A 22,854-nucleotide genomic window follows, 5' to 3' on the forward strand; every position below is an offset into this window, starting at 1 on the left:
CACTGCTCATGACACAAACTGTTCACACCCCTCTTGTTGGCAGAGAGACAATTTTGCAGGTTTAAAGCTTATTTTCTTGCAATTCTATACATTTTGCCATATCTAATGTGTATTCATGTGATATTTGTGTGACTCAAACATTACAACAAAATCAATGGGCTAAAAAACCTAGCTAAAAAATGTTAGCTGACAAGGGGTAGTTGATCTGGAAGTTTCTGCTCTCTAAGGTATGCAATGACTGACATGACACGTTGAAAACTGATGATGCACTAGCCAATTTCGAAATTGCGCCTTGTGCATTCTACTATTACAACTTTCAAGAGTAAGTTGAAAGCTGGACTGAGTTCCTTAAAAAAGTGAAAATAAAGTTGAACCACTGTATTAAGCTACTCCTCCTGTAAATGAATTCTAATGTATCCACTAAGGACACCTACTGTACATGTTCTCTCCTAATGAACAGTGTGAACCAGATCCAATAGAAATCAAATCTTTCAACCTGGAACTGGTTAAACAATATTGTAGGACTAAAGTCTGAAGTTCTTTCTCCTCTAGCTGTCTTCTCTCATTGTGCTTTGTCGGTGTCCTACTACTCTGTAGTGCAGTCTGTCTCTTCCTAAAGCTAAAAGCTCTATTGTAGCAGGCGATAACAGGCTAAAAACGGCAGCAGTCTCCTGCTGTTGGGGTTCAAATAACATCTGTCCCCAATCCACCATTTCTCCCCTTTTCAAAGACAATTTTGGCCATGCTTTTTTTGAAGCTTTTAGAAATCAATTTTCTCCCATTTTGGAAAGTAGGGGGCCAGTGGAGAGATCCATTTGACATGAAGTTGCCTTCAGATGAACTCCCTCCCTGGAGAGGTTCAGACTCTGAGGGATGTCTATTAGGAGAGATGTATTCCTGTGTTTTCTCTCCGTGTCCCTCTCTCTTGTCTCTCCTTCCAGTCTCTCTCCCTATCACTCTTTCCTATCTCTCTTTCTCTCTCTCCATCCTCTTTCTCTTGTTTGTAAACAGACGGGTGGCCCTGACTCCCAGCATGCCACTGTGATTTACATCACCCTGCTCCGGTACACTGCCAGAGTCTCTCTGTCCCACAATTCCCTCTGTTTCTAAAATCGGCTGTGTTTGGCTGCTGCTGTAAATGTGAAGTGGACAAAATAGGAATGCTCTGGGCCTGTATTCACAGAGCGCCTCAGATCTAGGATCAATTCACCCCCCCTCTTATTCATTATGATCTAAAAGGAAAACTCTGAGACACTTTATGAATATGGGCCCAGAATTCCCAATTTACTGCTGAAAGACTTTCATACTTCTATACTTGTGGGACATATGGACGTCGCTAAGAAAATGGTCAACATTAACTACCAAAACGTGTTCTCTGGGTGGATTTATCAGAGTGGTTGGAAGATGGCTGAATTACAAACAGTAGTAGTACACTCAGTCTATTTCTCCCCCCCTTCCCCATCCACTAGATGAGTCGGCAACTATGACCTGTGTTAAAAAATGTGATGCGTCTGAAAAAGAAGAGAGAAGGCTAATCCTCTGTCGTAGTGTTGCCATTCCTGTTCTCCACCCTGATCTCTTCAGCAGCAGCCCCCTAACTGGTCCCAGATGTCTGGTGGTAACAGGCAGGGGGAGGAGGAGGGGTGAGGGCCGTGCTGCTGAGTGTGCACTCTCGGAGAGCTAGAGCTCCTCCTCCTCTTACTTGCCCCGTCTCATTTGAATATAGTCAAATCTCCAGAGGCGTCCCTCTGTCTTCCCCTGTCTCTAGCCTCTAGCTCTGCTCCCTGTTCTGGTGGAGCAGTGGTTGTAAGGGCTCAGACTAATTTTCATCATGGGTACACGTCAACTATGACAGACAAATTGAGAAAAAAAAATCCAGAAAATCACATTGTAGGATTTTTAATGAATTTATTTGCAAATGATGGTGGAAAATAAGTATTTGGTCAATAACAAAAAAGTTTCTCAATGCTTTGTTATATACACTTTGTTAGCAATGACACAGGTCAAACTTTTTCTGTAAGTCTTCACAAGGTTTTCACACACTGTTGCTGGTATTTTGGCCCATTCCTTCATGCAGATCTCCTCTAGAGCAGTGATGTTTTGGGGCTGTCGCTGGGCAACACGGACTTTCAACTCCCTCCAAAGATTTTCTATGGGGTTGAGATCTGGAGACTGGCTAGGCCACTCCAGGACCTTGAAATGCTTCTTACGAAGCCACTCCTTCGTTGCCCGGGCGGTGTGTTTGGGATGATTGTCATGCTGAAAGACCCAGCCACGTTTCATCTTCAATGCCCTTGCTGATGGAAGGAGGTTTTCACTCAAAATCTCACGATACATGGCCCCATTCATTCTTTCCTTTACACGGATCAGTCGTCCTGGTCCCTTTGCAGAAAAACAGCCCCAAAGCATGATGTTTCCACCCCCATGCTTCACAGTAGGCATGGTGTTCTTTGGATGCAACTCAGCATTCTTTGTCCTCCAAACACGACAAGTTGAGTTTTGACCCAAAAGTTCTATTTTGGTTTCATCTGACCATATGACATTCTCCCAATCCTCTTCTGGATCATCCAAATGCACTCTAGCAAACTTCAGACGGGCCTGAACATGTACTGGCTTAAGCAGGGGGACACGTCTGGCACTGCAGGATTTGAGTCCCTGGCGGCATAGTGTGTTACTGATAGTAGGCATTGTTACTTTGGTCCCAGCTCTCTGCAGGTCATTCACTAGGTCCCCCCCGTGTGGTTCTGGGATTTTTGCTCACCGTTCTTGTGATCATTTTGACCCCACGGGGTGAGATCTTGCGTGGAGCCCCAGATCGAGGGAGATTATCAGTGGTCTTGTATGTCTTCCATTTCCTAATAATTGCTCCCACAGTTGATTTCTTCAAACCAAGCTGCTTACCTATTGCAGATTCAGTCTTCCCAGCCTGGTGCAGGTCTACAATTTTGTTTCTGGTGTCCTTTGACAGCTCTTTGGTCTTGGCCATTGTGGAGTTTGGAGTGTGACTGTTTGAGGTTGTGGACAGGTGTCTTTTATACTGATAACAAGTTCAAACAGGTGCCATTAATACAGGTAACGAGTGGTGGACAGAGGAGCCTCTTAAAGAAGAAGTTACAGGTCTGTGAGAGCCAGAAATCTTGCTTGTTTATAGGTGACCAAATACTTATTTTCCACCATAATTTGCAAATAAATTCATTAAAAATCCTACAATGTGATTTTCTGGAATTTTTTTCTCAATTTGTCTGTCATAGTTGACGTGTACCTATGATGAAAATTACAGGCCTCTCTCATCTTTTTAAGTGGGAGAACTTGCACAATTGGTGGCTGACTAAATACTTTTTTCCCCCACTGTATGTATTTATGGAGGAGGGAGGGGGGGGGGGGCTGGAACTTAAAGGGGTTCTTCCCCCACCAGCCATTGAATATGTATGTTCTTAGGCCCCTAAACATTCTCCCCTGACCCTGCTACCCTGGCAAGAATGTCAAATATGTTTGCTTATTTTTTTTTTAAAGGCTCCATTCCTTTATTATATTTTAGGTGATTCCCCTTTTCCATGTTAGTGTTGGAAGAATCAGGCATGTCCTTGTAGCAGTCTGTCTGCTGCAACTCAGACCTTCCTGATGCGGGATGGACAGACGTGATCACACCGTTTTTAGAACCTCTAACTGACCCTCTCCCTGCAGGTGATGCACCACATCTGGTGGCTGGTGTTGTGGATGGGGAATTTCTCCAGTAATCTCTGACCAGGGCCAGGTTAGCCACAGCAGTCACAGCAGCCAGTGACATCATGGGAATGGCAGCTGTGTCCCGTGCCCTCCATACCCTCTATACATGCTCTGTGGTGCTTCTGGTCTGTACTGTCAGTAAGTGCAGATAGTCACTGTGTAGTCACTTTGTTCCTGTAGTGGTGTAAGAAATACCCTTTGTATTGTCTCTATGGCAGATCGATAGCCTAGCTGTGTTGTGTGAGCAGTGTTTGCAGTAGCAAGAGTACAGCCAGAGTATTGGTTACCCATGCTGTTTTTAGAGGAGGCTCTTGATCTTTGGGGTCATGTGTGCCTCAGTAAGCTGGCTGTTCAGGGCCTAGCAGAGGTCTGTAGCAGGGTCACATCTAAATACTAACATCTCTTCCAGGGGTCACTCCCAGTGGCCAACCTTAACCCTAACCCAAGCCTGGCCTGGGGGGAGGATGTTCTCACCGTCTTTCTCCGTGAACTCTGGCCTCCCACACCAGCCTGACAGAAACCTGCTGGTGTGTTCTGTTCTTGTGTGGCTGCTGCTGGCTGACCAACATGGTTCTGACGAGTCTCTGTTAAGTAATTAACTAAAACTGAAGGAACATTCAGGGTCTGGATCCCGTAGGCTACACCTGGTGAACAGAGGAGATCCTAGAGGACTACAGTACACCTGGTGAACAGAGGTGATCCTAGAGGACGACAGTACACCTGGTGAACAGAGGTGATCCTAGAGGACTACAGTATACCTGGTGAACAGAGGAGATCCTAGAGACCTACAGTACACCTGGTGAACAGAGGTGATCCTAGAGGACGACAGTACACCTGGTGAACAGAGGAGATCCTAGAGACCGACAGTACACCTGGTGAATAGAGGAGATCCTAGAGGACAACAGTACACCTGGTGAACAGAGGAGATCCTAGAGACCTACAGTACACCTGGTGAACAGAGGAGATCCTAGAGGACGACAGTACACCTGGTGAATAGAGGAGATCCTAGAGGACAACAGTACACCTGGTGAACAGAGGAGATCCTAGAGACCGACAGTACACCTGGTGAATAGAGGAGATCCTAGAGACCTGCAGTACACCTGGTGAATAGAGGAGATCCTAGAGACCGACAGTACACCTGGTGAACAGAGATCCTAGAGACCTACAGTACACCTGGTGAACAGAGGAGATCCTAGAGGACTACAGTATATCTGGTACACAGAGGAGATCCTAGAGAACTACAGAGAGGTGCTGAGAGTCCCAAACATCTCTGCATCATAACTGTTGCATAACGGAGGTGTGACATGCCACACGTGTTGTCATCCATCACAAACACCAACTAACCCCCAGCTCAGATCGTTAGTCTTACGTCAGACTAATTACTAAACAGATTACGCAACAGCACAAGTCAACATGTGAGTTATGTTGCAGCAGAGATGTTTCTTATTAATGTTCTGTAAAGCCAGGCTAATGATTGGTTTGTCACAGAGGTGTAGAATGTTCCCATTTATAAACCAGTCTTTGTGTCATCCGTACCAGTCTTTGTTATGCAGAGTTTGTTATGCAGAGCCGACAGATTAGGCTAATCCATGTTAGTTTTTCCCATCAACACTAATTTATTATCACATCGCAACAACACTACATCACACAAAAATCACTATTCCTAGATTTGAACAGAAAAAAATGGGCTTGAAAATAGTGGCTCAAAATGGAAAGTGTTGTTTTCTACTTTGTGTTTTTCATTGTGCTCTGTGATGCCCAGTAGGCTACATTCAGCTTTCTAACCAATACATTCAGCTTGCTGGTGAATACATACATTCAGCACTAAACGTACAACAAGATATTTGAGATCAAAGCACATGGGGAGGCCTAATGACTGATCATAAAACTCTTTAGATTCCTGCTTTTATTGGACCCAGTAGGACTTGAAAGGAGGCTCTTTTTCACAGGTCCAGTTAACAAGAGGAGAGGAATGTAGGGAATGGGGTGCCATGTTGGATTCAGCCCACACTATAGAGAGGATGACAGACAGACAGACAAGGCTAATGTAGCTAGAGTAGCTACAGACACTGAGTGAAGTTAAACCTGACGTTAAACCTGTCCAGAGATATCTCCATATCCATCAGGCGCCACATTCCTGACTGGTGAAACTCTACAGAGCCAGCCTGGCAGTCTGACCGGGTCGTGGGTGGGGGGCCCTCTCAGCCCTCTTACACACAGAGGAATGAAGACACTTCACCTTTCACCCCTAAACCCTGACCTGTACTGGGATGGGAGAGCCAGGTCAGGTGACTGGCCAGCATCGCATGGCTTGGTTGAGGCTGTTCTTTTTTTGTACCTTAGCTCTTCATTTACTGTGACTCCATCTGAAATGGCACCCTATTCCCTACATAGTGCACTACTTTTGACCAGAGCCTATGGGGATGCCATTTCGGATGCCTCCCAGTTAGTTTTCAGACTAGTTCTCCTGGGGAAGATGTTCAAGTTTATTGGGTTCATGTCAGTGTTTTCAGTTCCATGCCCATCTATTCAGCTGTATTCTCTTGGCTCAACATTAGTACCATTATTACATGTTTTGTGGTGCGTTGGTCAACATCGGGCTGAAGTTTATTGACTCTAAATTCCTTTTACCCCGATGCTCTAGAAGCCACATCATGCTCTGATCATTCTCTTTCATCCAACAGGGCTCGGCTGCAGCTCTCACATTACTGGGCTAATTCTCCTTCCATCTTACCCTCCAATTATTTGTCTTTGAATGAATTAATGTCTTTCCATTCTAGTCAGCAGTCTGTTCATCTGGCCTGGAACTTGGTGAGACGCCACCCTTTTCTCTCTCGTTCTCTCTCTCTCTCTCTCTCATTTCTTAGAATGTTCATAAACTCTTTCTTGACCGTCCAAACTTTCTGTTAGTTCGGAAAGGACATTGGGATTCAGTGAGTCAGTTAGTTCTGATGTCTGGTAACGACCAGCAAGCCTTTGATCAATGAATTCACGTTTGCTTTCCCATCATGCCTCAGTGCAGCGGGATTATTCTTGTCAGGAGTTGTTACGGCAGCCTGCGTGACTGGGCACAGTGGGCAGATGAAACACACACACAGACTAAGACTGAGACCACAAGCCCAGCATCCTCTGCCTGTCTCTCCATGCCAGTCAGACAGTACTGGGCCTAGTCAAGGTGAAAGAATCCTGTTTTGATCCACTCTCGGCACGACAGGCAGACACAGGTCTGGTCTGGTGTTGTCTGGTCCAAACTGGCCTCTACCACGGCATGCAGTCCTGGGATGGAAACTCCAGCCGGCTGGTCGTGGGGCTGGATCCCAGCAGCCAGCCAGCCAGAATGCAAACTGACAGAATAACGTCCTCAGATAAATCCTGTTTCTAGTGCCAGGACTCAGATCCCACTAGATCTGCTGCCAGCTTCTCTTGTTATTGAGAATAGGTCTCTCTTTTTAGGAATATTGGATCCTTGGGCAGGCTGGGTCAAGGGGTTTCGTTACCAGGGGAATGTAGTTCCATCAGAGCGTGTCGCATGAGGTGTGCCTGGGACACAGGCCTGCCCAGGGGCGAGGTGTGCCAGGTATTTTGGGACGGAAGGGACGTGTTGGTAGACCAGTCCACCTTGGTAATGAGATGGCACAGTGCAGCCTCAATGTGTTTCCCATCAGCAGACTTGCACTTGTGGCATACATTCTTCCCCATAATAAAAGCTTGTCTGGCTTCAATCTAAATATCATGCTCCCTGCTGCCTCGACCCACAACTAAGAATAACTTCTGCACCACACTTTGATGATATTCAGAAGCTTTGGGAAGCATTCATAAATACAACAGTTGAAAGCAGCACTGAAACAGGAACGGGTGTCTACAGGTATTTTCCAGCCTCTCTGACACGTGTTGTGTCCTGTCATTAGATTCCTTCATTAGTGGGGAAAGTCAACAGTCTGCCTGGGAGTTATGGTTCAGTACAGTAGTGCACAAAACACTCCCACTGTGGTGCTGCTACACATTCCCACTGAAACTATTAGCATATTAGAATACTTTAGCATAGGAAGTAACACACTTTTCTAGCAGAGGGAACACATCCATACCATGTGACCATATGGTTATCCCACATCTATATGCTATAATGTCAGACACACACAACCCCCAGGCAGTTGTCCACCCCAGTAGGGACTATGACTCGTGGCCCGTTGCCATGGAAGTGGCGGATGTCCCCTCGTAGGACCTTTTGGTTCCTGTTCCTGCAGCACGGCGCTTCACACTGTCCAGACAAATTTCCTCCCGGGCTGTGGCTCAACACAGCTAGCAGTACATACATGTCCTGAGAGGAAGATCACAGGATGAGTTTATTATGCCTGAGCAGTCATCTCACTATCATACTGTATCTCTATCTTTTTCTCACTCTTATCGCTCTCAATCTCTCTCTCTTTGTTTCTCTTCCTGTCTTTGTGAATGAATGGTCTGAGAAAAGACCTATTTTGGCTTGGGCGGTATCCAGATTTCCATACAGTCATACCGTTCTTCTGCCATCCTGGGATTTATGGTATTACCGGCATAGCACACAAGGGCCGCTAAAAATAGTACAAGTAATAGCGAAATTACATAGACGGTATGATCTATATGCTAACGAGCGAAAACAAACAAATTAAATGATAATCCAGCTCATTAAATTATTACAGCATAGCTAATCGCTACAAAATGTTATCGGTTGGTGTGGACATTTACAAGCGAAAGTGAACGAGAGAAATTGTACAAATTAACAAAGTTGTGATGCATGCTTTTCTGAAGGAAGGAGCAGAGGGGAGAACGGAGGAGAAAGAAAAATGCTAGTAGGAAGCACAGGGAAAATATGGCAGCTGTACAGAACTCATTAGCCAACGTGCAATCATTGGATAATAAACTGGATGAGCTCTGATCAAGACTATCCTACCAACGAGACATTAAAAACTGTAATATCTTATGTTTCACCGAGTCGTGGCTGAACGACGACATGGATAACATACAGCTGGCTGTTTTTTCCCCATGCATCGGCAAGATAGAACAGCTGCCTCCAGTAAGACGAGGGGTGGCTGTCTGTGACTATTTGTCAATAACAGCTGGTGCACGAAATCTTATATTAAGGAAGTCTCTAGGTTTTGCTCGCCTGAGATAGAGTATCTCATGATAAGCTGCAGACCACACTATTTACCAAGAGTTTTTATATATTTTTTTCATAGCTGTCTATTTACCACCACAAACCGATGCTCGCAATAAGACCGCACACAACAAACTGTATAAGGCCATAAGCAAGCAAGAACATGCTCATCCAGAGGCGGCGCTCCTAGTGGCCCGGAACTTTAATGCAGGGAAACTTACATCCGGTTTACCTCATTTCTACCAGCATGTTAAATGTGCAACCAAGGGGGGAGGGGGGAGGGGACTCTAGACCACCTTTACTCCACACACAGAGATGCGTACAAAGCTCTCCCTCGCCCTCCATTTGGCAAATCTGACCATAACTCTATCCTCCTGACTCCTGCTTACAAGCAAAAACTCAAGCAGGAAGTACCAGTGACTCGCTCAATACGGAAGTGGTCGGATGACACAGATGCTAAGCTACAGGACTGTTTTGTTAGCACAGACTGGAATATGTTCCGGGATTCTTCCGATGGCATTGAGGAGTACACCACATCAGTCACTGGCTTCATCAATAAGTTCATCGATGATGTCATCACCACAGTGACCGTACGTACATACCCCAACCAGAAGTCATGGATTACAGGCAACATCCGCACTGAGCTAAAGTGTAGAGCTGCCGCTTTCAAGGAGTGGGACTCTAACCCGGACGCTTATAAGAAATCCCGCTATGCCCTCCGACAAACCATCAAACAGGCAAAGCGTCAATACAGGACTAAGATTGAATCGTACTACACCGGCTCCGACGCTCGTCAGATGTGGAAGGGCTTGCAAACTATTACAGACTACAAAAGGAAGCACATCCGTGAGCTGCCCAGTGACACGAGCCTACCAGACGAGCTAAATTACTTCTATGCACGCTTCGGGGCAAGCAACACTGAAGCATGCATGAGAGCACCAGCTGTTCCGGACGACTGTGTGATCACCCTCTCCGTAGCCGATGTAAGACCTTTAAACAGGTTAACATTCACAAGGCCGCAGGGCCATACGGATTACCAGGACGTGTACTCCAAGCATGCGCTGACCAACTGGCAAGTGTCTTCACTGACATTTTCAACCTGTCCCTGACTGAGTCTGTAATACCAACATTTTTCAAGAAGACCACCATAGTCCCTGTGCCCAAGAACACCAAGGTAACCTGCCTAAATGACTTCCGACCCGTAGCACTCACGTCTGTAGCCATGAAGTGCTTTGAAAGGTTGGTCATGGCTCACATCAACACCATTATCCCAGGAACCCTAGACCTACTCCAATTTTCATAGCGCCCCAACAGATCCACAGATGACGCAATCTCTATTGCACTCCACACTGCCCTTTCCCACCTGGACAAAAGGAACACTTACGTGAGAATGCTATTCATTGACTATAGCTCAGCGTTCAACACCATAGTGCCCTCAAATCTCATCACTAAGCTAAGGACCCTGGGACAAAACACCTCCCTCTGCAACTGGATCCTGGACTTCCTGACGGGCCGCCCCTAGGTGGTAAGGGTAGGTAACAACACATCTGCCACACTGATCCCCAACACGGGGGCCCCTCGGGGGTGCGTGCTCAGTCCCCTCCTGTACTCCCTGTTCACCCATGACTGCATGGCCAAGCACGACTCCAACACCATCATTAAGTTTGCCGACGACACAACAGTGGTAGGCCTGATCACCGACAACGATGAGAGTCTAGGTCTAAAAGTCTAGGTCCAAAAGGCTTCTTAAGTTTCTACCCCGAAGCCATAAGGCTCCTGAACAGCTAATCAAATGGCTACCCGGACTTGTAAGTAAGCATGTGACAAATCAAATTTGATTTGATTTGATCCAGAGCTCTTTGACTTCTCAAACACGTCAGAAGACCGTTATAAGATATCTGATAGCAAACATTAGGTAGTGAATTGCATAGAAGTGTAACTTCATCACCTCATGTGCGCCGCACAACAGCTCCCGCTTTCTCCTGTTGTGCTATTTACAAACAAACACGTGACTGGATCCACTGTTCTGGGGAACTACTGTAAACTTCCTAATGTGACAGGTGAAATTAAAAACGCAATCTGTTTTATCTCAGAATGTATTGCACAAGTTGACTGCAGGAATTAACTTTAAAAGTAGCTATAAAAATCACATTTATTGAAAAACTTTAAAGAAAATAGTTTTGACTGTATTTAAAAACCATCCCATGGCTTTTTCCAAATACCTCGGTATACTGCCTTGATATATTGAGTTGGTTGAACATTTTTTATTTTAGCTCTGTTAAAATACTTTTGCATTATCACACTTACTTGCACTTGCTTGCAGACAGTGTGTTGTGTACAACTGGAGATCAGAATGATTGGTATTCCAACTGTAATCCCACCTGGTGTTTGGTTTGATTACAACTGTTCCTCCTATGGCTCTGTGTTCCACCCCACTGACTGCAGAGCTACACCAGACCAGCACAGCACAAATCAGGATTTCTCTGTGGCCCAGAGTACAACAGTGTCAGCTACAGGTTCAGCCCACTTAAAGCTTTGTTCTGGAGTGGAGGGAAAGGATTTCACAGTAAACAAACTGAAGGGTTTTAATGAGAAACCTCCCATTGTCCTCAACTCCTTGTGTGGGTGTTTCTTTAGAGTGGGACTGGTAAACTTGCTTTACCCAGGAGTCGAGTTAGAAGAGGTTGGACTAAGACCTGTTTATGTGTATGGTAATGAGAGCTGCATAAATGTCTTGCTGCAAATAAAGTTCTGTTCTGTGTTTCAGAAAAGGTTCTAACCAGTTCTATTTCTCCTGTTATGTGTTTCAGAGGAGGTCGACTACAGCAGCTATGGGACCCACTCTTTGACCCGGAAGAAGAAGGCTGTGGTGGTGCTGCGGAACGACGTCAACAGGAAGCGACCTCACATCCGCATCGGAATGCCACAGGACTTCCGGCCAGTCTCCTCCATCATCGATGTGGACATCTTGCCGGAGTCCCACCGCCGTGTTCGTCTCTACCGCCATGGCTCCGACAAACCCCTGGGGTTCTACATCCGGGACGGGACCAGCGTAAGGGTGACGCCCCATGGCCTGGAGAAGGTTCCTGGGATCTTCATCTCCCGCATGGTGCCTGGGGGCCTGGCTGAGAGCACAGGCCTGCTGGCTGTTAACGACGAGGTCCTGGAGGTCAATGGCATCGAGGTGACTGGGAAGACATTGGACCAGGTGACGGACATGATGATTGCCAACAGCCACAACCTGATTGTCACAGTGAAGCCGGTGAACCAGCGGAACAACGTGGTGCGAGCCAGCCGGATCTCTGGCAGCTCCGGTCAGTCGTCAGACAGCAGCGGTTCCACCGGCTACCCCAGCCTGTCCACCGCAGCCATGGCGACCGGCGCCCACGGCTACGCCGACGAGCTGGAGAGCGACGAGGAGTCAGACATCGTCATAGAGAGCAGCCTCAAGCGGCCGTCGCGGCGCTCCAACGCATCAGTGGTGTCCGTGGCATCAACAACATCACGCTCCCACATCCAAGCCCCTCCCCCAGCTCCCGTGGAATACCCCAGCCCCCCTACCCGACCCCTCTCTGTGGTTTCCACCGCCTCCTTCCACTCCCAGCCCAGCCTAAACGGCCTCTCCCACCACGGTAGCCTCAGCTATATGCTGCACAGGGACCTGAACCTCCAGCACCCCCAGTACCAGCCCCATACCCTCCAGCACCACCATCCCCAGCACCACAGTAGCAACCCAGCCCTCCGGGAGAGCAACGACAGCCTGCACAAAATCCTCAGCACCATGAGGACGGACCCTCGACACAGCCTGGCTCTGCCCCGGGGAGGGGTGGAGGAGGACGGCACCGTCATCACCCTATAATACACACACCTACACTTATGATACAGACACACACATACGCACACACTTGGATGTGAGCTGGAGCATCCCCAGTCTGGTATATCCACCATGAGAATGAACGTTGTTCCTCAAACCTCCTCCTAATTTCGTTAAATTTTTTCTAAGACAAATAATCCAGGAAACAAGGAGATTTTATTCTGTGTTTGTGTTTGAAAGTTTTCTATGTCTTGTAAATTAGCATTTTAGGCGAGTCCACTGTATGTTATAGTCCTGATGGGATTCACCTGCTATCCTTTAGTGACCACTATCTTCTTTTTGGGACCAACTCTGAGCTTTTGTTTTTAAGAACAATTATATGTGTCTGTACAATGCTGCCTGTCTGTACTGATTCGCTATCTCTGTATTTTAACTGGAGATTCTCATCAATCATCTGTATCTGTTCCAATACATTATTTTAAGCTTTAATAAGAAGTGTTGGATCATCACATGTATTAAAACTCTTACTTCCCTTACCAGCAGTCATTTATACCTGGTACGTTTTGAACCGTTATCAAGGAATACTTCCTACACTAAACATGGGGCTAGTCTATATCCTGTTTCCTCTTCTCCACCGGTTCTGTTTGTGAAGCTCCTAAAATGGATTCCGGGAATGCAACATGCTCTCTGGAAAAAAGCCACTAGCTGACTAGCACCCCTCTCACCTCACTGCTAATGAACTCTTATCTTTACTGTTTACTCAAGACGCCTCAGCTCAGCTGTGAACCCTGTTAGTTACAGCAGGCAGGGGGATGTGAACCATGTTGGTTACAGCAGGCAGGGGGATGTGAACCCTGTTAGTTACAGCAGGCAGGGGGATGTGACTGTTACAGCAGGGAGGGGGATGTGAACCCTGTTACACCAGGCAGGACTGCTAGGGTGTGAAGGTGATAACACCGGAATTTGCGTCTGCTTAACCTCACTCATTCACTTTCCTACACTATTGGGCACACACATTGAGATCCATGTTCGGATCTAGTGGTACTTTGGTTTACAAGCACAATCTATCCATCCATGATATGGTAAACTTTTATGAAGTATATGGATTCTGTGGGACACTAAGCCATCCATCTGTTGTTTGATTTTTGTATGGGATTCTTCTCACCATTATTCACATTGTAGTTCAAGGTTAGCACATTTTCTGTTGTTGTTGAACAATCTTGTTGTTTCAACTCTTTAAATCTCCATGTTAGTACTCCCTGGATTAATATAGGATTAACACCCCATTTTGGTTCACAAATATGTCATTTTTGTTGCTCTTTCCTTTTCCTCTCCCCATAGGCTGCTCCGGTTACCTAGGTCACTGTGTTCTTCTGACCATAGAGGTTATTCCCTGCATATCTTCACTATGGACAGTCAGTTCAACCCTGTTGAGTAGTGCTATAATGTGTTGGTCACTGCCCCCACCTGGTAGTACCATCGACTCAGTGTGGGCAACATATTCACACCTAAGAAATATTACAGGTTTTATATTTATTACAGAAACGTCTCAATTTTTCTGGAATAATGTCTATTGTTTTACTATCTTTTTAATGTACATAAGGATTTTATAATAGATTTTTACAAGGAAAAACAATGACCTATGAACAAGCAATTCCATTAGGTATTATGGTACGAGGATGATTATGATTGGGAATATTTCTGTATATCATGTAAACTGGACTGTTTATATACTATATGATGATGTACAGACGTTTCTATACATTCTCCACACATACATTAGAGAAAAGGTTTGTAAAACACTTTGTGCCTTTTAATTCATTTTAGTCCAGATATGTACTGAGCACTCAAATGTAAACAAGTTGAATGGATATTGGGGCTTGATCTGTAATTGCTCAATCATTATTTAGTAGGCCTAGTTGCTCTTTCAACATAGTAAACTGTAAGTATCACTTCAACTAATTTCCACAATTGAAATTCAAAATCTTTATGCAATTAATTTGAATTGTATTGTGAATGTTGTGTTCATATTATTTTCTTACTGTTTTGTAATTTTTGGGAGAGAATTTGAAATAAAGGTTTTAAATACACTTGCTGTCCTGTTTCATTCCCATTTTCTATTGTAGAACGTTGTTGCAGTTGACTGATATAGAAAAGGATCGTTTCCTGTGTGTTTATAATGGAGATTGAGTCCCGCGTTCAACTTGAGATGGAGAAACGGCCGATTTAAAAATTGCGTCTTTTCGCTTAGTTCTACTTGACCCTTGTAAGCCGCCATCCACAGTTTCAACCACGTGATTTAATCATCTGACAATCATAACACGGTAGCAGAAAGCAACATCAAGAAACTGGGCAGAGATGGAGCCTAGGATGGAAAATAGGGTAGGTTTTCTCTCCCCACTGGAGGAGTCCAGTGCCGAGGTGAGTCGGGATAGTGGCATCGTGTCGCAGAGTGCGAGTAGTTTATCCATGTTGAGCGAGGTCCTAAGTAGTGGCACCGTGTCACAAAGCCCCAGCTTCGGCGCAGCAGTCTCGCAGAGTCCGAGCTTCAACGCCGAGGAGCCCAACACGGACCCAGACCACAACCAGGAGGATGAGATCCTGAGACACACTGCTTTCAGTTACTCCTCCTACATCAGAGCTACTGCTGGAGATGAGGTTAGAATTTATCAACCTTTCCGATAGAGGTAAAATACAGCATCCTGTCTATGCTGAGAGGTGCAACGTGCTAGTTATAACTGGATACGCGTGAACCAAGTTAAATGTCACTTGACTGTGGTTATATCCATGTCCTTTCCATACCCCACAGATCCTGTGTTTGGAGAAAAGTCTGGAGGAAATGCTGACTAGGGTGGATGAATTTGTAGGAATGCTTGACATGGTACGTGTTAAGAGAGGCAGTATTTCTGTTAAATGTATTTGAAATATGCATTTCAATTACTTCTGTGCATTTTGTAATTTGTATTACACTGGGCTGAACTACACGCCAATGTATTTTTTAAAAAATGATACTTTCGAGAGCTGTAATTTGTATTTAAGATACAAGAATAGTTTTCTAGGTATACCATTTATTTTTATAGCGGTTCACAATTTTGTGGCCCCCTCTCACCCTGCATTGGTATCAGATGTCTGATGGCACTATGGTGTGATAAGTGCATCTGCTAAATGAACGAAATATAATGGTATATGTAAAAAATTGACAATTGAAAAGCATGCTGAGTATTATTCTAATGAGCTCCACCTGACACAAGGCCAATAATAATATCCAGTGTGCTTTGAAGTTCATTTTGGTATGTTCATTTTCATATATACATTTTGGTAATTTAGCAGACACTCTTATCCAGAGTGACTTACAGTCAGTGCATTCAACTAAGGGAGATAAATAACAACATATCACAGTTATAGCAAGTAAAACGTTTCTGAAACCGTTACTGGGAATGGTGTTGCTGTTTGGACCAGCTACTTGCAAATGTATTTCTGTATTTTAAGATGCAAAATACATGTATTTTAATAAAATACATTTCAAATTACAAGTATTTTGTAGTTGTTTTTATACATTGATCTTTATGGTATTTTGTAATTGTATTTTGTAATTTTTGCCCACTCCTGTATGTGATGTTCATGTCCTCGTCTGTGAACGTGGGTGAGAAATGAATAACTTTTCTTCCTCTGGCTATAGATCCGCAACGACACATCACAGATTGTCAACGAGAACCTACCTCAAATACATAGAAAATCAGAAGAGATGAGACAAATATACAGAAAGATTGACAAGTTGGATGTAAGTGTGATTTAATTAATGTAATTGATAATGACCAGTATGTTTTCATTGACATGACATGATCTGTGTACCAACTGGCACCCTGTTTACTATATTTGGGACACTGATATGGTAGTACTGTATCTGACCCTGTTCCCTGGTGTTGTTTCCAGGCATTTGTGAAGATTGTAGGTGCCAACGTGAATGTCATGGAGGAGCAGGTCACTCAAGCAGAGAGGGAACAAGGAACCCTGCCGGGCGCCTTCAGAAAGATGTTCCGCACCATGAATGTCCCGGGCTTTCTCAATGTGAGGATTTAATCAACCAACCAACCAATCAATCTGCATTTGAGTCAACAATTAAGGCATTTTCCATTTGAAGTGTGAATGCTGTATTCCTATACTTAATCACTATCTCCTCTGAACACAGGAGGCTGCTGAGGGAGGGTGGCTGATAATAATGGCTGAAACTGAGTGAATGGAATGGCATCAAACACATGGAAACCATGTATTTGATACCATTCCACCTATTCCGCTCCAGCCATTACCACGAACCTGTCCTCCCAAATTAAGGTGCCATCAACCTCCTGTGCCCCTGAACCTCTCTAACACCCAGAAAACTCAGATTCAAAATCCCATTTACCAGCTTTATTATGTCAAAATACATTTGTTGATCACCAAATATGGCGCTTCGCTGAGCAACTACTGTATCTTAATTTACTCCCATCTAAAGGTCTAAATAAAAATGTACAAGCAACTGAAAAAATTCCATATTCGGCACCTCCAATCACTCATTACTGCCACGCAGTAATGCCACGCAGTAATGAGGATTTTTTCCGATTGCTTGTCCTTTTTTGTAGACCCTTTTTGGATGTAAATACCGGCCCTAACGGGAGTACATGAAGATAATTGCTCAGCTAAACTCCATATTTGGTGATCAACAAACGTGTTTTGACATAATGCTTGCAGAGCTGGTGAATTGGAGTTTGAACCAGAGCTTTCTGGGCATTAGAGAGGTCTCTAACACACAGATACTGGTTCATATCTCCATATGATCATCTGCTATTCATGATTTAGTTTATGTTTTAACTTTTTGAATTGCTTTTGTAATGTTTTATTTTTTATTAAATGGTAGGTCTCCTGGCCTATACATTGCTCTCAGTGGATATAAATTATGAACCATATTTTTTGTCTCTGCAGAAACCAGCCAGCCCCAGAAGGCATCAGCAGCAGCATCAGGAGCTTCCCCCAGTGTTCAAAACAGATGATTATTTCACCCCACACCCAGGACACTGAAAGTTTGTCTGAAATGACACCCTATTCCTTATTTAGTGTATGACTCCCACACATCACACATGCAATGGTCAGCCTAAGTCCTCCTTTAGGCCAGGTGACTTCAGTCTGCATGGCTGTCTGGACTGGACCCGAGCCATTGATTGTGATGGATATGGCTCTGGACCTTACTATAATACTAATGTGCTCTGGACTGGAAGATCTGAGGTTCACCAATTTTAACTAGCAATATAGTGTTGGCTCTCTTTCTCTTTCACAAGTGGCTGTGAAGACACTAAAGAAATCAGACTCTAATTGGATGTGGACACCTGCAATAGGAAAATGGTGTTATTGATCTAAATACTTCTTTTTTAAGACTCTGTTTTTCAAGTTCCTCCAAGTGTTTCCCCTTTTCTGATCTTGTTGATATTAATCATCACACTTGTAATCTCACCAACAGTATGATTTGAAATATATGGTGTTCAAGCTTGACTAAACCTTAACATGATATGGTACTTTTACTTTGAGTGACATTCTGTCTGTAGACTTCTGTTTTTAGAATGCTATTGTTTCTTGTTTGTATGGTCTAATGCTGGTGTGGAATTGGCTATTTGTAATTCTCCACACACTGCACCAAGCAACATCTATTTGTTTAACATACTATTTTGTCATAGTTGTATATTATTTGAAACTTTTGTCACTAATGATCATCATACCAAATAATTATAAATAAAGTGGTTTCTTTCTTATTGATTGACTTTCAGTAAACCCTCATCTGGAAAGATGTTATTGAGTGTCACACAACTACAGATATCAAAATGTATCAGAGGTATACACAGCTAGCTGCAACATAAAGCACTTGCTGAAAACCAAACTATTTTGTCACTTTCACTTTCTCTAGGCTCCAAAAATCTCGTAAAATAACTTTTATCAAATTCTCAATGTTATGCAAAAGCATACATTGTGTCATATCCATTAACTCACAATTGTCCACATTTACTGACATAATATTGAACACAACTAATTTAATATACATTTCATTATCAATGGGCTGAAAATAATAGAACTACCAAGGCTGGTTGCACTGAAGTAAAACAATTTCCTGTCATCATTTAGATGGAACGCCCTTTTGGGGGCCATTCACGCTCTTAGGTACCCGTCAATCAAACCGAGACGCGCCTCTATTGGTCGTTTAGCCCTTGTATATGACAACACAACCTGTATTCCGGATGAAGCGGGAAAGGCGTGTATCCACACTTGATTGCTAGCTAGTTGCATGTTAAGGTAAGTTTCATATTACGTTTTAAACAACCATTAAGGAATAAAAACGTGTAGTTTATAGGGGAAATTATTAATTGCAACGCAAAGTAAAAGTTTAGCTGTCATTTTCAGAGTGAAATGATGTACTGACTTTAAACTAGTTTAGCGAGCTAACTACATTAACTTGCTAGCTAACTAGCGTTTCCATTTTAGTCATTTAGCAGAGGCTCTTATCCAGAGATACTTACATGAGCCATTAGGGTTAAGTGCCTTTCGGTTACTGGTCCAATGCTCTTTACAGCCGGGCTACCCGCCGCCTCTTTTCGAGATCTAGGAAGCCATTCTCGTGCTCATGTTCTCTTGATAAGTGCATAACTTCCATTGATTGTAATTCCAATAATTCAGAGTGATTCTGAAACACGTGGGGTGTGCTCATCACCAGGTATATCAGGGATGTGCTGCTGGCTACTTCATTTTCAAGGCGCTTTTTCCTCCAGATTCCAACCTACACTTTGAACCATGGCAAGCAAACCGGTGTGGGAGCAGATAGGTGCAGGCTTTGTGCAACATTATTACCAACAGTTTGATTCTGATAGAACCAAACTTGCTGACCTCTATGTGAGTATTTTCATTTCAACACATTTAGAGATGTTTAATGGTGTTTCATGGACCAACCTTGTCTGTCATCTGGAAACCTGGGGTGAATCTCAAGTCTCTCGATTCCTAGCCTCCTCCCCTCGGACTCTCCTCCAAATAGCTCTTAAACTCTAGAAGGCATTCTGCCTTCTCCCTACAGTTTTCAGCCATTAGCTTCGCCCACGACTGGCTCATGTGAACTACAATCCCGACGCTGTGTTTAACGTTTAGAAATGTCAATAGTCATCACTTGCGATACGGCTTTTGAAACATATGAACATGGGCCCTTTCATCGAGAGAATTCTTCAAATACAAAAAAACATACTTACTGTAGCAGTTTTGCACTGATCCATACAGCTATGGGTGCATCCATTCGACCAAACTACAGTTCCGCTACACTTCTCGAGTTACGCTTACTCACAGGTGTGTAAGTCCTGTGTAGCTCAGTTGGTAGAGCATGGCGCTTGCAACGCCAGGGTTGTGGGTTCGTTTCCCACAGGGGACCAGTATGAAAAAATGTATGCACTAACTGTAAGTCGCTCTGGATAAGAGCGTCTGCTAAATGACTTAAATGTGTTTGTGGTAAGCTAGATAACACAGGTGGTCGCCTCTCGTCATACATCTGTTATCTGGAAACAAGCGCCGTAACATGGAGATAACCCTATCAAGGTGTCAATTTAACCTTTCTTTTTTAGAAAATTATACGGTCCTTGTGCTTCCAAAACCATACCGCAAGCGATGCGTGTTAATGTTCAGATTAAGCGTCGGGGCTCTTAACAAAACTCCCCCGTATAGAAGACGCCTTCGTCCAATGACTAATGTGTAATGGAACTAAGAGTCATGATCAAGGGCTATCCTCCAAAGTGCTTTGAGAAAGTGGCATGGATGAAGAGGACAAGGAATCAAGGAAATACTTTTGAGATGGACCCCTGGGGTGTATTCATTAGTCGGATTCCGTTGCGAAACGTTTGTGTTGGTAAACGTTTTGCAATGGAAACAGTTTACGCCAAACGGAAAATGTTTTGCAACGAAAACAAGAGTTTCTATTGGACAAATTTGGGTAGGTTCCTCCCTGTTCCTAGAGTAAATGCTAAAAACGTTTTGCAAGGAATCCAACTAATGGATACACCCCTGCTCATGTTGTTCAGTGTCTAACTGATATGATTTCAGTGAGAGCTCACTGTCTCAATAAATGACTGATGTGTGTCTCCAGACTGATGCGTCATGTTTAACATGGGAAGGAGTTGGTTTCCAGGGGCACAAAGCCATTATGGAGAAAATCACTGTAAGTGACTTCTTCGTTTAAGCTTCACTTCATCAAACTAATTATAATGCATAACCTAATTTTTTCACATGGTACAGACATATAGACCTCTTATTGTCACTCTTACTGCAGAGCTTACCGTTCCAGTCGATCCAGCACAGCATCACCGCACAGGACCACCAGCCCACGCCAGACAGCTGTGTGATGAGCATGGTGATGGGACAGCTCAAGGTAGGTCGTTTCAAAAGTAGTGGACGCACGTCCAGTGACTTGCTGGCGTAACAGAGTTCATACCAAAAACTCACCCACAGCTTGGGATGGTGCCAGTGATTTGCATCCTTTTGTGGTGTATATGTTTTCAAGTTGGTGGTCACGTGTGTTAACTGTTTTTGCGAGGCAGAGGATCGTAGTTCAAGCCAAGTCAGAGGCAAGTGGAGGGAGGAAATTAAGCTGCTAAGCTAGCACAGTGACACCGGTTACACTGGGTATTGCTATCCGCACACTAGGGCTGAAACGGTGCGCATTAAATTGCGGGAGCATTCATCAGTGTCTTTATTTCACTGCTGAACATGGAAGGAGCTGCTCCTGTTTTTTAATTTTAATAGCACCTGAAGACGCTTGTTGAGCTTAAAGGGATACTTTGGGATTTTGGCAATGAAGCTGTTTATTTACTTCCCTAGAGTCAGATGAACTCGTGGATACCATTTTTATGTCTGCGTTAGCATAATGACGAAGTCTATGGTATCTGCTAGCATGCTAGTAGAGACATAAAAATGGTATCCACAAGTTAATCTGACTCTGGGGAAGTAAATAAACAGCTTCATTGCCAAATTCCCCAAGTATCCCTTTAACTGTATTAAACTTTAAAGAAATAAAATCGATGGTTCCTATTATGGTTAATTTCTACTGTATGCAATGTAGTGGAGTAAACTATTTGTAGAGGATGATCTTCATCTTTTCTTTAAAAAGGCTGACGCGGACCAGGTGATGGGGTTTCAACAAACTTTCCTGCTGAAGAACGTGGACAACAAATGGATCTGCACAAATGACATGTTCAGATTGGCACTACATAACTTTGGAGCGTAGGAGGAAATGGAAGGATCACGTACATTCCACAGAGAGAGTTAGCTTTTTATATTACATTTCAACTTTACATGTATGTGTTTTGTTAGAGAATGCTTGTCAGATTCTTTTGTCTTCAATAAACTCATGTTAACCCATTTTAAAAGACTGTGTTCTGGACAGTTAACTGCAGACTGTTACAGTGGTGGTGAATGATGCACAGGAACACAACATAATAAATTCATTCCCAAATACATTTGGTACAATTTGCCTTATTCTGTTATTCAAACTATCCCTATTAGTTCCCAATATTGGCTAACATTTCATCCTTGTTATTAGGACCATAATGTTGATGTTTCTATTAAAAAGGGAATGGATGATCCTCTTAGTGATGCTTTTGGCATAATGCTGCCATGGCTGTGAACAATAAATTGCATGTCTGAAATGGCACCCTATTCCCTATAAAGAGTGCCATTTCAGATGCAGCCTGAACTAGGGAATAGCTAAATTGCATACTCCTCTTGTCTCCTTCTCAAAACCCATTGGATGAGAACGCCAGAGGTCCTTCTGACCTCCAATGGATTTTGAGAATGGGAAGACGAGAGCGGACGTGAGGCGTATGCAATTGAGATTTTCCCATAGGGAAATCTCCTCCAGCCAGGTACAGACTGCATCATAAATGGCTGCTTCCTCAATGGTTTGATGTTGATCACGTGAGGCACATGCTCAAATGAAGGCTAGCCAGCTTCATCCTCACTGTTTTCAGTTTCCTTTTTGTGTTATGAAGATCCCTTGACCCTTCTACACTTGTATAGTAAGGTTTGTCATTTATCATGTAAACTCCTATAAGTTGACCGGCTGTGCGTCTGTTGTCCTGCAACACAATGAAATGTCTGCTTACGAAATGACACCCTATATACCCCAATATAG

At 43.9% G+C, this 22,854-nt stretch overlaps 3 protein-coding genes across 5 annotated transcripts in view; all 3 read left to right on the forward strand.

The window, feature by feature from the left end:
- The window catches only part of LOC121571967 (partitioning defective 6 homolog gamma-like), a 39,004-nt gene extending 24,261 nt beyond the window's left edge, over window positions 1-14,743 (forward strand). Inside the window, exon 3 of the mRNA XM_045221983.1 lies at window positions 11,668-14,743. Within this exon, the coding sequence (XP_045077918.1) occupies window positions 11,668-12,716 (1,049 nt within the window). The 3' untranslated portion in view covers window positions 12,717-14,743. The remainder of the gene's footprint in view (window positions 1-11,667) is intronic.
- Window positions 14,744-14,955: 212 nt separating this feature from the next.
- Window positions 14,956-18,451, forward strand: LOC121572926 (biogenesis of lysosome-related organelles complex 1 subunit 4). The gene is made up of 5 exons (XM_041884964.2): window positions 14,956-15,329; window positions 15,481-15,552; window positions 16,351-16,452; window positions 16,605-16,739; window positions 17,631-18,451. Exons 1-5 carry the CDS (start codon window positions 15,030-15,032, stop codon window positions 17,724-17,726), a joined length of 705 nt encoding a protein of 234 aa, XP_041740898.1. The 5' UTR covers window positions 14,956-15,029; the 3' UTR covers window positions 17,727-18,451.
- A 449-nt stretch (window positions 18,452-18,900) lies between these two features.
- LOC121572925 (nuclear transport factor 2) lies at window positions 18,901-22,180 on the forward strand. Of its 3 annotated transcripts, none has more exons than XM_041884960.2 (5): window positions 18,901-18,986; window positions 19,460-19,580; window positions 20,812-20,883; window positions 20,995-21,093; window positions 21,832-22,180. In XM_041884960.2, the coding sequence occupies exons 2-5, from the start codon at window positions 19,482-19,484 to the stop codon at window positions 21,946-21,948; spliced, it is 387 nt and encodes a 128-aa protein (XP_041740894.1). In that variant the 5' UTR covers window positions 18,901-18,986; window positions 19,460-19,481; the 3' UTR covers window positions 21,949-22,180. The 3 variants fall into 3 exon arrangements, with proteins under 3 accessions (XP_041740894.1, XP_041740895.1, XP_041740897.1); XM_041884961.2 differs by having other exon boundaries at window positions 18,905-18,986; window positions 19,405-19,580; XM_041884963.2 differs by lacking the exon at window positions 19,460-19,580 and having other exon boundaries at window positions 18,944-18,986.
- The last annotated feature ends 674 nt before the right edge of the window (window positions 22,181-22,854 follow it).

The sequence above is a fragment of the Coregonus clupeaformis genome, chromosome 8 (genome assembly GCF_020615455.1).
Source record: "Coregonus clupeaformis isolate EN_2021a chromosome 8, ASM2061545v1, whole genome shotgun sequence".
Classification (NCBI taxonomy): domain Eukaryota; kingdom Metazoa; phylum Chordata; class Actinopteri; order Salmoniformes; family Salmonidae; genus Coregonus; species Coregonus clupeaformis.

Bases quoted from the DNA above. Each gene is read 5' to 3' on its own strand.
- LOC121572926 (XM_041884964.2), top strand. From the start codon at position 15,030: ATGGAGCCTAGGATGGAAAATAGGGTAGGTTTTCTCTCCCCACTGGAG. The intron at 15,330-15,480 runs GTTAGAATTTAT...CATACCCCACAG, and splicing joins GAGCTACTGCTGGAGATGAG to ATCCTGTGTTTGGAGAAAAG. The intron at 15,553-16,350 runs GTACGTGTTAAG...CTCTGGCTATAG, and splicing joins TTGTAGGAATGCTTGACATG to ATCCGCAACGACACATCACA.
- LOC121572925 (XM_041884960.2), top strand. From the start codon at position 19,482: ATGGCAAGCAAACCGGTGTGGGAGCAGATAGGTGCAGGCTTTGTGCAA. The intron at 20,884-20,994 runs GTAAGTGACTTC...CTCTTACTGCAG, and splicing joins CCATTATGGAGAAAATCACT to AGCTTACCGTTCCAGTCGAT. The intron at 21,094-21,831 runs GTAGGTCGTTTC...TTCTTTAAAAAG, and splicing joins TGGTGATGGGACAGCTCAAG to GCTGACGCGGACCAGGTGAT.